Raw genomic sequence first — 18465 nt, forward strand, 5'->3', positions numbered from 1 at the left:
TTTGCTGTTTCCAAATGCCAATTTTGCCCCATTTCTCCACAGTTCTCCTTGGAGAGAACTCTGTTAATAGCTGCACACCTGGCCTCCTCCAGAGCAGACTGTGAGTGGGTGATGGGTTTCATGAAAGGTTCCTAGACATGTGAGAAGCATATGTCTACAAGCTCTATGCATGCATTGGAAATGTTTCATCTATGCCCTTGCATTGGTGGTAGCTAGTAACGAGGGGTTACCGGCACTATGCTCCATTAATTAACCCACTCCTCTCCCATGCAGCCGGAACCTTGCTCCAAGTCAGGCCACTTGTGGGATTAAAAAATACAAGTGATTGCTACCAACCACCACCTCAACTGGAAAGCTCTGCATCTTAATTTATTACTGAAGCTGTTCTAAGTGGGACTATCAGTGACTTTAAAAAGTATCACTGGCACTCAGACCAGACATAGAGGCCAAAAGGTCAAACTTACTCCACCTCCCCTTACATACAATGAGAGATAGACCTGTTTGTGTCTGAGATGCAGCCATCAATGGCCCATTCAGTGACTGCTGAACGTTAACTCCAAGAATGGACAATGCCCCGACTAATACTCACTAGGTGCGTGAAGATCCTGCCTATTATTATGAGCCTTATGTGTTAAGATGAAAGATACAACCAAGCTGCTCCCTAGGCATTGCCAGAAGTCCGAAGGCCCCACGACAAAGGGAAACTTGCCCTGTTCTGTTTGCAATGTCTTTGCCAGCCTCCACCATCCTTCAAGGTGCTGATGAAATTTGAGTTCTCATCTGTCAATCCATGAAGGCAATGAGAAACTCCAGCAAACGCTAGGTTTGTGATATCTCTGCTCCTAGGTAAGGAAAGCATCTTTTTTCTCCTTTTAACTTCCCACTGTATGTATATTGTTCCCTTGCAGTCTATCTTTGGGTTATAGAAGTTCACAGGGTTTTTCAGCAGATGTGTTATTCAATTACTTCAGGGCTTTTCCATTTGTAATATTAGGAAGCAATGATCGCCAGCAGCCTTCACCTGTCTTTTAGAGATAGCCAGCCTGGTCATTTCAGCTCTCCCCATTTTATCCACACCAGTAAATCGCATAACATGGTTATAGAGAGATTCCAATATTTGTAGACTTTTCTCCCGGGAATTCCTGTACACAATATTGCCATAGTCTGTAATGGACATAACCTGTGATTTGATTAATGCTTCCCTAGCGAAGAAGTCAAAGCATTTCATGTTCCTATAACTGGTTTGTTGCTCGGCAGTAAAGGTCTTTGGTGCAGCAGAGAAAGTAATTGCAAATGCAGTCCCAGCTAGAATATATAATCCCCTCACAGTGAGGGTCCAATTCAACAGAGTTAGACTGTCTGTGCAGGGGCTGCAGCAGGATTTTCATGTCAGGAGAGCAGGTTGCACAGCAAACAAGGTAATTTCAGTGGTTTAATATTCATGAATCAAACCCTGGGGACAGAGAGTTAATTCACCGTTGCTCTTCCTGGGGGCTCACTCTCCCAAGATGAGGATGAAAACATAAACAAAGAGCCCCTATTTGGACTGGAATAAAAGAGTTTTTCATTTTAAATAGTAATGTATTTTCTCAAATTAGGCACAATACCCAGTGCAGGGTCCTGTTGTAGGGCTTTTGAACCTCTAAAATAGCCCTGTTTGCACCTACCCACCTGTCTTCTGACCTGCTGCCAACCACTGTCAAAGTGTTCTCAAAGCACTTCGTATGGCTACATAACGTCTGTCCAAGTGCCTCTGAGACATGGATCATCTCCTCAACCACCTAAGACACAGGAAGTCTGCAGCTGGCAACTCGGACAAGGATTCTTTTCAGCTATAACTTTTCTTCTATAGTCCTATCCCTGGGCATGATCCACAGCTCACCAGAGTCTTGTCACTGGACTTCAGGGGGCCTGAGCTCAGGCACTGTGTGTCCAGGCAGAGCTCATATGGGAGGGAGGGGCAGCCAGGGAAAGAAGAGGGCAAGAGACTGGTGATTCTGCATGAGGGCTGCGCTCCGTGAGGGGTTGGGGCTACAATACAACCCTTGTTGCACTAGCTAGAAGATGCAGCCTGCGGCCACAAAGTACAGTGCATGTACCAAGAGGATGGGCAAGGTCCCCTCGCTCACTGCACTGCCTCTGCAGGCAAAGCATCCCCACATCACTCCTAGTGCAGGGCTGTGCCTTACCTTTTAGGCTACTTAACTGACAGGGCCAGCAATCCCTCTCTTGCTTTCCTCATGTTTTCTACATACCATTTCTTCATTTACACTTACATTTTATATGCACAACTTCTTAAACTTGGCTTTTCTCCTTAAGACCTATGTGTCATAAGGGACATGTTTGCTCCTAAGCTGCAGATTCAGCTCTCATTTCCTTTAAACAAGGGCCCCCTGTGTCCATCCAGAAGCAAACTCTAAAAATGGCCCTGGAGAGGAAATAAAACCTCCCCTATTGCTTAGCAACTGCTCATGTAACTACGAAGTCCTCTCCTAAAATGTAGTCACAGTATTTGATTGACCTAGGGAACTCACTGCTACAGGGTAGATAGAGCAGACAACTCAGAGAGATGCGAAGAAGTACTTCTAAATATACCTTGCAAAGATCACTGGGCATCACATACATGATTTGGTTTCCCTAGTCAAGTCAATGGGAGTTCAGCCTGCTTAGATCTGTGCTGAACTGAGTTCTTAACCCCAAAACATTTTTTGAACATACTAGTTCCGTCCCCTTGCTTATAAAAGGAGCCTTTTCTCCTGTCTGTCCGTGCGAGCTTTGACCAATTAGGGAACAACCTCACTGCTAGTATTAACTGCAGAACCATACTCTGCTGGAACAGAAAATATTATAAATATTTGATATTGGTTCTAAAATGCAGCTGCCTCAAAGCACTTTCCTGTTCCTTTTTTGTCGATGCAAATAATCTCCTCTTTACATATTATTTGTCCTTCTTGGAGAGATCTTTGCATGCTCCGTATAGGCATTCATACTCTTAATTCATTGAGCTGTAATAGACATCATTCCAGAAGAAAATCTTCATTCTGTTGTGTTCATAAGTCTTTTTCCTTCAAATAAACTGACTGCAGAGAAGATGACCTGGGAGACAAATGATTGCTATATGTAATGAATTTATGCAGAGAAGGAGGGCTCATCCATGCATTGGTCCATCTGTCCCCATTCAACACACACGATGGCTATCACACAGAACTTCCACAAAGCTGGCCCATGCAGAATGACAGGAGAGATTTAATTGTATATTATATCTAGCTCTTATGTAGCATATCCCATTGTGCAAACATTAGGAGCCTGCTTGTGAAGGGAACTTTTTCCCCCACGTAAACCAGCACTGAAAGTCTTCCACTAAAACCTTATGAAGTCCAACTATAGTAATAAATTAACACTAGATTAATTCAAATGACAAGTGGTCCTCACTCTGCATGACCCACTCATGTTGTACCACACCCTATATGGGACTCCTTATGGAGTAAAATACCAGTCAAAAGGACGATGGTCTCCATACCTAATTACTATAATTATCCTCTGTGTACAGATGGGGGACACAGAAAAGTGGAATGGTTGCCCAAGGTAATGGCAGGACCAGGGTTATTGCTTGGGAAATGATGGCTCCCAGATACCATCATTGTTTAGCATTTCTAGTGCAGTGATGCCCAGATGAAAGCCCCATCTGTAACGGAGACGTGCACATGAAGTCACAGACCTTGTCTGAAGAGGTCAGAGGTGAGCACACTGGAGGTAGAGAGGTTGCAGGGACAGGCTGAGATGCAGGATTGGATGGAAGGAGACAGGTCAGGAGCATACAAGTTGATCTCCATGGCAATAAAGCCATAACCATGTAAACTGATCAGTCTGACTCCAGGAGCCAAATGATGGGAACCTTTAAGAACTGGTGGCAGGACAGTGACCATGTTTCCCTTGGGCACACTTGCCTGTCCAGCCAGCTCTGAGGGCTAGGAACCCAGCTGCACAGAGGAAGAGAAGGAAAATACAGAGACATGCCCAGCTGTTGCACTTACCACTTTATTCATTCTTTCTAAAGCAGACTCTCCAAGGAATAGGAGACTTTACCTGAAACCCTAGATACATGGAGCAATTCAGAAAAAGAAACAACAAAAAACAAAAAACCAACAAACAAAAAAAACCACCCAGGAATTCTGCAAACGTTTTGTTTCAATCAACATGCAATAAGAACATTTTCTCCCTATGTAAAGCAGCTTTGAAAGTCTTCCACTAAAACCTTATAAAACCCAACTATAGTAATAAATTAACACTAGATTAATTCAAAGGACAAGTTATCCCCGCTCTGCATGCCTTCCAATCCATATCTCCAAGAGGTCATTTTAATTATCATGCTGTCACCACTGTTCATTACTCTGCTTATAGAGCCAGGAAAGCAGTGCTGTGCCTTTTCGATGCATTGGTATTCATCATATTAAGGCACTTCATCCTCCTTAAAAATGCACACAGTTTAACCCCGTAACCTTGCAATGCTGACAATATTGAGTTTGTTTTTATCATTTTCCTTCCCGTGGGTCATCTTATTTCTTGTTCTCAACTTGTTTCCTATTTGCCCATCTCGCCCCTTCCCAGAGATTAAAGAAATCAGGTTGACGGATTGTATTTGACAGCATCTGTGCATTTACAGGTTTGCCACTTCCTTGGGACTTGCTTCTTTTGCAGATCCAAACAGGGCCATATTCTGCTTCCATTTACACCCACAGTGAGGCTGCGGGTGTGTTGGGGGTGGATGGAGAGATGAAAAACTGGTGCACAAGGCTGCAGATCTGGCTGTATATTCAATGGTGCCATATAGCTAAACATGAGAGTTGTACCCAAAACACAGAACCCAAAGCCATATCTTGTGCCCTGTCTGCCTGCTCTGTGCTTCCTTGCCAGTGAAAAGCAAGTGCAAAGCTGCCTTAATGGGTGACCAAGCGTTCTCCAAAGGGAAGGGAAACCTCATGTCACCATGAGCCACCTACCTTGACGTGACAGGGGCAAGTGGGGAACAGGATGAGGCTATTGAGAGCGCATGGCACTGCCGGATGCCAGCTGGTGCAGCAGCCCCTGTGGGACAGCTGCGGCCCGTGTAACTAAGCAGAGGCTGATTTAAGTTTTGCCTAGGGCCATTTCAGTCCCTTGGCCAGCCCGGGTGCAGGGATCAGCTGCTGAGAATCTGGTCCTGAGATCCAGATCTAAACTCACTGCCAGTGGGCCTGCTGCCAACAGTGCACACTGCCCTGGGCACAGGTCTGGACGTACTCCTGTCCACTGACCAGCAGCTGCTGGGGAGCATGGGCTATGCCTGCTCTCAGGCTCTAGCCTGGGATGCAGTGAGTAGAAAGCCAGCAACTGCAGGCAGAGTAAAGTCACCAAAGGGCTCTACCCAGTCACCACACATGCTCCCCCCAGCTCCCGGCTCAGCTCATGCGCCGGGAGCGATGACCACGACAGACATGGGCATGCACGTGTCTCTCTCAGTTAAGTGGCTACAGGAGGCTCTCAGGAAGAGAGCGGCTGGAAGACCAAACAGCTACCCCAGGAAGCGAAAGATGGCACAGAGTACAGAAGCACATAGCAGCCTAGCCCCAGCAGCTATTTACATACACGGTAACCTGAATCGCACGAGACTTGTGTAAACACAGCTGAGTTTTACACAACAGGGACTGACACTGACTGGGGGCTCCGAATTGCTCAGTGGATCCACTCTCCTTTAAAGAGGGAGGGAGGGAGGGAGGCCGGGCAGGAGATGTCCCTCCATCCTGTTTGTAACTAGTGGCTTTTCTGCAGCAGTTAATGGTTTTTGTGAATCCACCTGTTCACCTTTTCCACAGCCCCCCCAGTACGCCTGGTACTGATTTGCTATTGGTAAAAAGAAAATCAAAACATCAACAAGAACATTTCTAGCTGGTTTCTCCCTCTGCCCCTGACTATTTGTGATTTTACTTATCTGGGAAAAAGAGAGAGACCAGTTGCAACCCCCCAAGGTGCTGATCTGACTCCACTTCCTCAGAAGTGTCTGCTTCCCAGCATCCTTACGACGAGTGAGTGTGCTCCGTGGGTTTCGCCTGGCTTCTCTTCTCTAGCTTGCGGCCTGTGTGGCTATTCCCTGGGCCCCGAGAGGTGGCACATTTGAAGGGAGGCATTTTGCCTTTCCTGCAGAAAGAAAAGAGAGGGTAGAAATCCTCGTGGAGTAACACAACACTACAGCAGCACACAAACTACACGTGTGAGCCGATTTTAGGAAAAGCCTTGTGCAGAATCACAGAGTGAGGAGTGTGTTTGCAAATCAGACATCAATGGGAGTCTAGCTGATTACAAACCAGTACAAGATTATTCCTTCTGTACATCTCCAGTGTTTTCTCCAGTCGAGTTGTATATATTCCTGACGGGGGCACTACTTCTTCCCTTCGGAGATTATTCCATTGTCTAATAATCTCCCAGCCATTTTTCCTGGTGTTCAATAAAAATGTCTCTTCACTTTATATCACTCCCTTTCTCCTAGTTATGTTTCCCTTGTACCACTGTAAGTGTTTGTCCAGAGCACATGTAATCCACTGGTGAATGCATGTTACAGGTACCACCTCTGGGCTAATACATAGAGGACAGGAGCTGTTTTAGCATCTGGTTCCAAAGCCTTGTTCCTCAGTTTGAGTCATAGTTGCTCATGCTTTTAGCTCTTCCTTCAGTGGTGGGGAGAGGGACACCCCCAGCCAGCTCCTTTCACCTTCCCGTTGCTTAGCACAGCAGCCTGCAAGAGAGGCCTGGGAGCCAGGCTGGGAACGCAGAGCACCCCAGCTGGATCTTACCAGACCAGTACACCAGGACACACTGCCTTACTTTCACGTCTGCTTTGCCCTCCACTTCCTTCAATGAAACAGGCCTGCATAGCCTCACTTTCATTTCTAGTCTGTTTCACTCCCTGTTTCTCAGGCAGTAGCTGAGTGCAGTCCTTGTACACAGCACAGCATGTAGTGTGACCAGATAGGAAGTGTGAAAAATCGGGATGGGGGTGGAAGGTAAAAGGTGCCTAGATCAGGGCATCCGGTTCCCCTAACTGCAGGGAAGTGCTGTACGTAGTTATTTTTAAATAACTTCTCCCATTTTCATTCTTTACAACTCCTTAAACATTGAACGCCTCTCAGGTTGCAATTCCCCCTTCTCTTAAAACAGAATCCATCCGGTTCCCCTAACTGCAGGGAAGTGCTGTACGTAGTTATTTTTAAATAACTTCTCCCATTTTCATTCTTTACAACTCCTTAAACATTGAACGCCTCTCAGGTTGCAATTCCCCCTTCTCTTAAAACAGAATCCAGTCCTGGGCCTTAACTGAACCAATATGCCCCACCCCAGAAGCGTATGTTACTCCAACAGCTCCTGGCAGCTGTGGGGCTGTAGAATCGGTCTGGAAAAGCCACAAGGAGTGACATGATTTAGGCTGAGTTCTGCCTCCCTCAGTGCCAGAGCTGGGCAGAGGGCACAGAGCCCAAGCACTGGTGCCCTAAGCAACCTGAGGCACCCAGTGCAAAAAGCCATTGGCTGCACTTGCCCATCCCTACTCACATCTCATCCTGGGGCTATTAACCAGTGCCTGGTCCACTGAGCTCCGCAAGCTTGCAAGTGATTTACAACTGCAGCAAGGGGGAGAGAAAGGCCTCCCTGTACGTGCTCCCCATCCTGCACGGGCATGGCCATAACTGATCCCTCTGCCGAGTTCACAAATCTTCATCTCTTCCTTATCTCGGCACGGCACGACATTATTGCTCTCCCACCAACCTGGCCATCATGCAGCTATAAAAGCAGATATGACTTTTGATTTCTTCTCCATTAGGAACAGGCAAACCAGAGCTATCCATTTCCAGCCTGACTGGAGAAAACAAACCATGCTGTCAGCCTGCTTCACAGTGACTGATAGGCTTAGCTCAAGCCACAGAGCTGCCCTCCCTGACTCAGCTGCCTTATTCCACACTGTAGGTACTTCTTGGTTCCCTCCCTGATGAAGAGAGTCATTTAGCTGTCATGCTCCAGGCCAGTGGTTTTCAACCAGCACGCCCTGAGAACTGTCTAAGTGTGCCCTGATATTTCATCAATTTTCTCTTCCCCGGCTCTTTGCAGAGCTGCCGCAGGGGGGAACTGATGACCCTACGCCACCTGGGCCTCAAGCAGCAAGGCTGCCGGCTCCCTGCTGTGGCACGGGGCCAGGGAGGGAGGGCCAGAGCCTGTCTGAGCTGAGATGGGGTTTCAGTGCCACGTCCTTGCTCCAATGGGCTGGGCAGGGAGGGGCAACGTTTGTGAGCAATTGATTCAGCTGAAAAAAGTGGGTGTGTCCTGGAATTTGTCTCACTGAAGTGTGTCATGTTCCTGAAAAAGGAATGGGAACCACCGCTCACGGCCCTGCCAGTGCTGGGTTTTTTAATTCCATTGCTGCTCTGAGAAACCACAAACATTGGTCCAATATTTAAGTGATCATCATCATCGTGCCCATCTTGTGAGTATCCCCTTGAGTAGTATTTCTTATGTGCATTCCCACAGCAGCCCAACCAAGACTCTGCTAGGGGCTGTACATAATGTACCTGCCCCAATGAGGTTTAGAATGGAAATAAACAAAATAAACAAAGGGCAAAAAAAGATGAAGTGATTTGTTCAAGTTCACACAGTAGCTCAGGGACAGAGCTTGGAACAGATATTAAGTTTTCTGACTCCTAATCGTAGGCCTTCCTCTCCAAACCAAGTAGCTTCTAGACCTTGATGTCACATTGCTCTTATTGAGGGATCTACTTTCACCCAGGAGCTGTAACTGCCCGTAGAGATTTGTTATTTCCTTTGGTTGTTATTAGTAGAAAGATCTGTCAAAATAGATTTTAAAATAACTGATATTTGCACTGTATTTCCTGTCGCTAAATTGCCATCGTAAGGCACACAAATGTTTTGAAAAGAGAACTGTTTAAATTTAAATTAAAAAAATAAAATGGTTTGGGGTGGAAATAGGGGCTCATGAAATCTAATGTGTCTGGACACGGAGTGGAAAATGTTTTTTGTTTTTGTTTTACGTTATTAAATCTCAGTATTTCTGGGCTCCATGCTGGAATGCAAAACCCAACAACTGCTACTGTAAATACTCAAGCACAAATATGAAACTGACGCAAAACACAGGGCCTGATTTTTCAAAGAATCTCTCCTTCTTCACTCCTTTGGTTTCTGTGCAGTCTGGCGTGAAATCCAGCACAATCCAGTAACATCCCAAGAAACTAACATGAAACTGACCAGTCTCATTATTCTTGGCCCACTGATGAAGTGAGGAAGTACACCAAAATCATCAGTGGCAAGAAGATAAAAGAGAGCTCTAAAACTCATTAGTTTTTAATAATCTAGGTTGTTATTTGTAACATAGATAAGAGCAACAGAGCTTAACCTTTCAGCAGCAGCAATAGATTTTACGGGGTGATTTTGAGATGTTATCATAGTACCTTGCGAACTATAGAATCTGTTGGTTCGTGAACGCCAAAAGCACTGTTCACTTTATATCCATGTGAAAATACAATAAACTGACAGCAGCCACTGAGCTAATTATGGCTTTCAGTAGGTGCTCATGGAGCACATGATCGTTAATGTTAACATAATGGCAAATTGTTCCACAAACTTAACTCTGACAGGCACTTGGCATGTCACTTACAATGCAATATTTCGGACAAAATTTGCCATCACCTTCCTATGTATTCAGAATATGCCTCTCCAGCAATCTGAACACATTCGCCTTTATGGCTGAAATTTGCCACATTTGATTGCTGCTGAAATCAATAAATCTCTGGCATAAGGAAGCATGGAAAAAATAAACTTTTCCAGGGATATGAACATTTCAATCACTGTAATGTCAATGGGAAAAATAGTTCAAGCCTGCAAGGCAGAACTGGCGTAGTCCTAGTGCCTCCTTTTTGACCCCTTCGTTTGCAAAATGGTGTTATTAATTCATTTACACCAGCTATCTAAGCCAGCAGACAGAGATCGCTTGTACAATGGCATTAATACTTCCCTATCAGTATAGGAAACACCTCACCATAGTCACCCTGTGATCAACCCACAAACCCAATCCCTCTCCCTTGGCTGCTTTCAACCGATGAGTTCCCAGCTTGTGTTTGAAGCAGGCCCATTGGTGGGGTAAGGGGGACAACAAAGGGGGAAGTTCCCCCGGCCTGGCGTTTCAAAAGGGCCTGGAGCTCCAGCTGCCACCACCGCCCCTTTGAAGTACCACGGCAGTTCTGCTCCACTGCTCACACCTGTAAGGAAGTGGGGGAGGAGGGTGTTCAGTGCTGTGGTCTGGGAGACACTGAGGGCTGACTGCCCTAGATCCCGCCCCTTCCACTCTTGGCCCCACCCCTTCTGGGGCATGAAGCTGCCCCCTGTCCCCAGCATGCCCCAGGACTCACGGCAGCTGTCAGCCCCGTTGAACAGATGGTCTTATTAGACGCTCAGTGCAGCCCCTTGTACTTTGTACTACTGAATGACTCCAAACTTCAAGATCATCTAGATCTTCCTATACTATAGTCCAATCTTCCTTTGTATTGATAATGATTGTCACATGACTATTTTTCATCCTAGGTTTGTCCGGCTGAAAAGGGGCCAAGTTTAACTAGTGACTGTGCAATGCGCAAATGAAAGGGGAATGGTTATCATTCGATTTTATTTTGAAATTGGAAGAAATAGAGGATTACACAGGTCCACATGGGATCAAATAGATCACTGGGGCTTGAAAATGATGCCAAACCAATGGACTCTTCCTGCACTGATAAGCAAATGTTTTACAAATTTTCCTAAGCACGCAAGATGTGCATTTTAATTCAATGCAGGCAGCCATTCCAAACAAACAATTAATGCCTGATTATTTCAAATGCTTCACTCTGAGAGAGGCACAAGCCACTGGCACCGCCTTTGATGCTGCAGAAGAATTTCTGTATTTTCCAGGAATGCCTGACAAGTTTGAAACATAAAGCCAGAAATCAAATGGCACAACACATAATGACAAGCGAAGGCACTAGCAGTGAGGTAATGTACATGTTCCAAAGCAAGGCCAATTATAAACAACAAAAACAAATGTACAACTGTTTAAGGGTGGTCAAAAATCCTTAGCTGTTATCTGACAAGGGGTTGATTTTCTGGTGGATACAAACATACATCTTATGGGGAAAAAAAAAATCACAAATTCAACCCCCTATCCCCGTGTGTGTACATGTGGGTGTATCATTTGGACCACCCACCATGAGTGAAGGCCAGCCTGTCACAGTCCTGCTAGAGGGACAGAGCTATACAAACACAGCTTGTTCAGCTTGAGGAAGGCTCCTGGGCTACTGCTATGCAGGACACCACTTTACACCCTGTTACATGCTGCCAGACCTTGCAAGTCAACCCGTGCACAAAAGTGATTCTTTGGTTCATTGGCAGTTACAAAAACCCAGGAGAAGTGGGGAGAAAACACTTCTGGTTGATCTGAAATAATTATTTCTTTAAAATTCTGGCAAGTCAAAAGAATGGGAAAAAGTATTTCAGGTCCATGGAACCCTTTTGCCTGGATTTCAAGCTTTTCTTTCAAATCCCTTTCACTAAAATTGAAGGAAATTTCAAAACCTGAAATCCTCTCGAATCGAAATGTCTCTTTTTGAAAACAGTGAAACAAAACATCATGATTTTTCTCCCCTTTGTTTTAATGGGAGGTACTTGGGGAAATGGACATGACTGTGCAAAATATTTTGGTCTACCCAAAATATTCAGTATTTTCTCTTCAAAGTGTTTTGGTTGCAAACTTTACCCAATTCTGCTCGCAAGTGCCTCTCTCACGGTCACAGGCACAACCACCGCTGTGCAGTTGGTGTCCTTCTGTCTCCCCCATCCCATAGTGGCAAAATATCATATGTAAGGGTTTATATGTTGTTGAACTACGGTCTGTACCAGACTGTCATGTTGGCCATGTTCCCATGTCCACAAATACCAGCTAGTGCAGGTGACCATGATGTTGGGACATAGTAATTTTTTTTAGGACTGGGAGAAACAGGCAAATGTTGGTGCTGCGACTCCAGACTTCCCCTTGCTAGAGAGTAGCTGGTGGAGAGGGATAGTAATTTACCGATGGATGGTCCAGGACAGCAGCAAAGAACAATCTCCAGGAAACAAAGGGAGGCGTATGACACAGATGAGTGCCACATTGTACTCCTGGGCTGCTCCTGGCCTGCAGCAGTTTATACACTATCATTTGCTCCAGGAGGCGTCTCAAGGCATGAGCTAACCCTGTGCATTTTCTGTGGTTTGGGGACTGTGTTTAGTCTGTGCTTCAACAATAGAGTTGCATGGTTCCTCCAGCAGGAACTCTTGATTTCTCAGTCCTTGACAGGGTAATTGTTGTAATGGGGAATTTTGGTGAGCCTGCTGCTGGAGGCTAGTCAAGCAGCACACTTCTCCCAGAACTCCGTAAATGGATCGCTTTCACTGAACCCACACAAATGTGTCACCGTCGAAAACCTGAAAGGTTTTCTCCAGCGACAGCTACAAGATTCGGGAGCTGCATAATATGTGCAGATGCATGTAGGAGGAAACTGACAGATTATAATTATCAATAGAGAAGGGGGAAAAACAAAAATTAATATGAGGCAAAACATATAATTTGCCTGTACACTGTAAGAGCTCTTCCATTTCTAATGCACTTTGCTGGCCGAAGAATCAGATTAAAGTCATTTCAATTCTCAGCAATTTCTTAAAAGTAGGTTGACCTATTTGGGAAAGTAATGTCGGTTTTTAGGAAGTGATGCGGACTGGTGCTGCCTGGAGCCTAAGGAATAGGAGGAGGTAAAAGACATGTCCGTGTTTGTAACATCCTGGGGTTGTCACCACAGGTGGCAACAATCTGTCCTGCCAGGAGTACAGAATATTTGTAACTCGTGCTGGTGACACCTATTGGTCAAAGAGGGAAACTGCACCTACCACCCCATTTCCATCTTGTTGCAATAAAACTCAAAAGCCCAGTTGTCTGGCTGCTTCTTCTGGTAGGGGTCCAGGTTTGGAGAGACATCTCACAGAACTGGAAGGGACCTCAGGAGGTCATCTAGTCCAGTCTCCTGCCCTTTTGGTAGGACCAAGCACCATCCTTTTTCTTTTCCCCTCTGTGCCCCAGATGCCCAGTGGCCTCCTCGAGGATTGAGCTCACAACCCTGGGTTTAGCAGGCCATTTGCTAATTGGAAGTATTGAGGAAGGGCTTGTTTTCCTAAAGAGTATGTCTACACAGCAAAGTTATTTCAAAATAACACTTCTCATGTCTACACAACGCCACCACTATTTTGAAATACGTTCAAAATAGCGGTTGGCTGATTTCAAAATATGTAAGCCTCATTCCAGCTGCGTCCACACCAGCAAGGTCTTTGGAAAGATTTTTCCAAGGAAGGGGGATCTTTTGAAAGATCCCATGGAGTGTCTACACACAAAAAAGCGTTCAAAAGTAAATCGAAAGAATGCAGCGCTCCTTTTGAAAGCCTTCTTCCACTCCCATTTCAGACACTCCTCAGGGCCCTTCTTTTGAAAGACTGGTCCTCACGGCAGCTGATTTTTCGATCTGTGGCTCGTTCTTTCAAAAGATCAGTGGCTGTGTGGACGCTTTCTGCTGAAAGAGCAGAAGGTTTTTTTGACCCATTTTTGTGTGTGTATGGATGCACTCTTTCGAAAAGTTTGTTCAGAAGAGGTCTTCCAGAAGAGCCTCTTTTGAAAGATCTCTCTAGTGTAGACGTGGCCTCCACAAGGAACAGCGCCTATTTCATCATAGCTGTTTTGAAATAGAGTCTGTGTAGACAGGGAATAGTGACGATTTTGAAATAAGCCTTAGTGCATCCAATGACTCTTTCAAAATAGGCTGCATTGTGGGCAGACACTGTGTTTTGAAATAGCTAAGTGCTATTTCGGTATGCGTTGTGTGTGTAGCTGCGTTATTTTGCAATAAGCTATTCTAGAATAGCTCTTCCAGATTAGCTTTTTTCGAATAACACTGCTGTGTAGACATACCCTCATTCATTTTGTTTCCTCCTTATATTATTTATGTGATTTCCACCCCCCACTTATCAATAGCGTGTGGTGGAGTGAGAAAGGGAAATACACCAGCAGTGTGTGGGCAGGAAGCACTGCCAATGGCATCTTCTAACAGGGTGTTTTCAGTATCTCAGGCATTAACTCGCAGGCTTCGTGCTACCTTCCATGTAGAGAAGTGAGAGCTGTTGACAGTACAAAAGCCCATGCAGATTAAGAAGCCTACACTCTCTGTGCGCCAGAGAAGCAGCCTGACTTGAAGGTGTTTCTAGGAGGGTTCCAAGGAAATCTTTTGCTAACGTCAAAAGTCAGTTTTATTTCCTATTACCAAGGAGCCAAAGGAAGGAGTCCCTTTTCCCTCACAGATGTGGCAGCCCATATATTTTACTTGAACATTTCTAGCCTGTGGAGACCGTTAATCACAATGAATTTACTAAATGGTCCTGAAAGCCCATTTTTTCAATGAACACTGGTTGAACCTCTCTTGTCCGGCACCCTTGGGACCTGACTGGTTCAGCATGAGAGAATTTGCTGGTCCAAGGGAGGTCTATATTGTCTAGCACATTACTAACACTTCCATGGCTTCCTGGTCTCTTAAAAGACATTCAAGAGTAAATTACACCTAAATAACAGCACAGAACACAGAAAGCCAGGACTGGTGGCTGGAAACAAACTTTATGGGGCCACAGGAAACTTGGCCACACCCATGATAAAATCATGCTGGATTACAGAGTTTCCCAGCTGAGAGAGTTCCTGACTAGAGAGGTTCAACCGATACAAACATTTGGTGGGCAAAACATTGTCATGTCACTGTACCGGGGGCAAGCAGCACGGCTAAAGATGCATCCGCCTCCTCTCTTCAATAACAAATGACTCATGGCTGAAACAAACAAGGCCAGATTCTGATCTTATCCCTATGTAAATTGGAAGCAACTCCGCTGGAGAGAGTGAAATTTTTCAGATTTCTCTCAATGTCATTTATATTATAGCATATGCATTTTCCTTCTGTGCTGCACGTGGCCTGACTCCCAGCTCTCCAGTACAGGTTATTGCTAGCATTATGATACCATAGGCATGATTTATCACACTCTGCGCTGCTCCACTAGCATCTGTGTGGTGGCACCAAGGCTGGTGTGTGAACACGCACACTGGCTAACCTAAGACAATGGAATGAGCTGGTATTGGAGATTCCCAATCTCAGACTATGCCTGCATGTCTTTGGAAACACATGTCTGTACACATGCTGGTGCCTGAGGAATCATTAGGAAGATGTTATGATATGTGAGGTGTATTATCTACAGCCTACTGTATTTTCAAAGCATTGGATGGGACCCCAGAATCTTAACAGGCGCACTTAATAGTTAGAACTATCATTCACTATTGGAGCTATATTGTGGCCTTGCTACAGTGTATGGGACAGCATTGAGCCATGCTAACCTGTGAGCAGCACAGGGTAGAAGTTGTCTCTTGGAGGCATAACTGCACCCCTGCTTCCTCTTTTGGCCCAACATTGGGAAAAGGGATAGCTCAGCATTTTAAGTACTAGCCTGCTAAACCCAGGGTTGTGAGCTCAAACCTTGAGGAAGCCATTTAGGGGTTGGGGCAAATAGATGTCACAGATAGTGCCTGGTCCTGCCAAGAGGGGAGAGGAGTGGACTAGATGACCTCCTAAGGTCCCTTCCAGCTCTAGGAGATGTGTATCTCCAACATATGACAACATCCACCTCTTCACTGATCCTGCTCAACTGTGCTCACTGGAGAGTTGTAGGTACAGAGCCAGGGCTCCACCTGCTCCCCGTCCCATCCTGCCTGCCTGCTCCATGTGGGAGCTGTAGGCATCCATCACTCTTTTTATTCAGACTCCACTCATGCAAATGCAAATCCAAAGCCTGGGAAGCCCAGCTCAGAGTGAGGATGGTTCTTACTTCTCCTGACAGGCAGGTAGGCCTAGGGACAATTGAGCCCTTCGGCACAGATTCCTGAAGGTGTTTAGGAGCCTAAGGCCAATTGATTTCCCTGGATGTTAGGTGACTAAATATCTCAGAGAAGTTGGGCCTTATCATTCCCCAGGCCCACCAACAAGGGGCAAGCAAAGGTGGCAGTTGCCCTGGGCCTGGCAGTTCAAAGGCAGCTATCAGAACAATGCTTGCTTAGGGCCGTGATTTTTAAGCAGATGACTTGCATCAGTTTACTCTCTACTGTAGATGCAGTTATAGCCATATAATGATGCCTCACGGGGAATCCAATATGGCGGCGCATTATCGGATGCTTTCAGAATCAGGAGCAGCGTCAAACAACATCTGAGGGATACAGTTTACAACACGGCCTTGTCAGTGTTTGGAAGAAGAGCTAGAAACATGAACGACTGGTTCAAAGCTAACTCCGATGAGATGATTCCAGTCATTGAAAAGAAGCGCGCTGCACTCCTGGAGTACAAACGCTCACTGAGCCAGAGTACCCAGCAAGCACTTAGAGAGGCCAGAAGAACAGTACAGCAGACAGCCAGGCGCTGTGCCAACAACCACTGGCTCCAGCTATGCAGCAGCATCCAGACCTGTGCCGACTTTGGTAATCTCAGAGGAATGCACGAGGGTATGAGGAAGGCATTAGGACCCACCCAGAACAAGATGGCACCTCTGAAATCCAAATCTGGTGAAGTCATTGCTGACAAAGCCAAACAGATGGAGCGCTGGGTTGAGCACTACTCCGAGCGGTACTCACACGAGAACGTTGTGGTTGACGCAGCCCTCGATGCCGTCGAGCTCCTACCAGTAATGGACGAACTGGATCAAGAGCTGACTGTGGATGAACTGAAGAGAGCCATCGACAGCATTGCAGCAGGAAAGGCCCCTGGTCAGGATGGTATACCACCAGAGGTAATAAAATGTGCCGCGGACACACTCCTGGAACCCCTACATGAGCTACTGGGCCTGTGCTGGAAAGAGGGTGAGGTTCCACAGGATATGCGCGACGCTAACATTGTAACGTTGTATAAGAACAAAGGAGACAGAAGCGACTGCAACAACTACCGTGGAATCTCCCTCCTAAGCGTCACTGGTAAACTGTTCACTCGCGTCATCCTTGGCAGACTCCAGAAGATTGCTGAGAGGGTGTACCCCGAATCGCAGTGCGGATTCCGCGCAGAGAGGTCTACCGTTGACATGGTCTTCTCTCTAAGGCAGCTGCAGGAGAAGTGCAGGGAGCAGAGAAAGCCACTCTACATAGCCTTCATCGACCTGACCAAGGCCTTTGACTTGGTCAGCAGGGATGGTCTGTTCAAACTGCTCCACAAGATAGGCTGTCCACCACGCTTACTCAAGATGATCCAGTCGTTCCACGAAGACATGAGAGGAACCATCCAATGTGACGGTGCATTATCGGATGCTTTCAGAATCAGGAGCGGTGTCAAACAAGGATGCGTGCTTGCTCCAACATTGTTCGGGATCTTCTTCGCACTCCTCCTGAAGCATGCCTTTGGATCTTCAACAGAGGGCATCTTGCTGCACACAAGATCTGATGGGAAACTGTTTAACCTTGCAAGGCTGAAAGCTAAGTCTAAGGTGCGAGAAGTCCTCATCAGAGACATGCTGTTCGCAGACGATGCTGCTGTAGTGTCTCACACAGAAGACCAGCTTCAAAAACTGCTGGATCAGTTCTCCAAAGCGTGCAAGGACTTTGGGCTTACCATCAGCCTAAAGAAGACAAACGTACTCGGTCAGGATGTTGCTGAATCCCCATCAATCAGCACTGACAACTATACGTCAGAGGTCGTCCACGAGTTCGTTTACCTCGGGTCCACCATCACTGACACCCTGTCATTGGACACTGAGCTAAATAGGAGGATCGGAAAGTGGCCACAACTCTGTCCAGACTCAGCAAGTGTGTGTGGAATAACAACAAGCTGTACACTCACACCAAAATGCAAGTCTACAGAGCCTGCATCCTCAGCACCCTCCTTTATGGCAGCGAGACTTGGACCCTGTATGCCCGCCAGGAAAAGAGGCTGAACATCTTCCACTTGCGCTGCCTCAGGCGCATCCTTGGAATATCATGGAAGGACAGAGTGACCAACACCACCGTCCTCGAGTAAGATGGAATCCCAACCATGCACACCCTCTTCAGGCAGCATCGACTCCGCTGGCTTGGCCACGTCCACAGGATGAATGATGGAAGGATTCCAAAAGACATCCTGTATGGTGAGCTAGCCTCTGGCAAAAGACCTCCCGGACGCCCCCAGTTGCGCTACAAAGACGTCTGCAAGAGAGACCTCAGAGAGGTAGACATCGAGCTGGACAACTGGGAAGAACTAGCGGACGACCGCAGCAGATGGAGGCAGGGGTTACACAAGGGCCTTCAGAAGGGCGAGATGAGGATCAGACAGCTACCAGAGG

The 18465-nt window shown here is 46.3% G+C and overlaps 1 protein-coding gene across 1 annotated transcript in view; it reads right to left on the reverse strand.

Annotated features, from left to right (window-relative positions):
• Nucleotides 1–5752: 5752 nt before the first annotated feature.
• The window catches only part of AGBL4 (AGBL carboxypeptidase 4), a 1459638-nt gene continuing 1446925 nt past the window's right edge, over nt 5753–18465 (reverse strand). Inside the window, exon 13 of the mRNA XM_075003244.1 lies at nt 5753–6174. Within this exon, the coding sequence (XP_074859345.1) occupies nt 6054–6174 (121 nt within the window). The 3' untranslated portion in view covers nt 5753–6053. The remainder of the gene's footprint in view (nt 6175–18465) is intronic.

The sequence above is a fragment of the Carettochelys insculpta genome, chromosome 9 (assembly GCF_033958435.1).
Source record: "Carettochelys insculpta isolate YL-2023 chromosome 9, ASM3395843v1, whole genome shotgun sequence".
Lineage (NCBI taxonomy): Eukaryota > Metazoa > Chordata > Testudines > Carettochelyidae > Carettochelys > Carettochelys insculpta.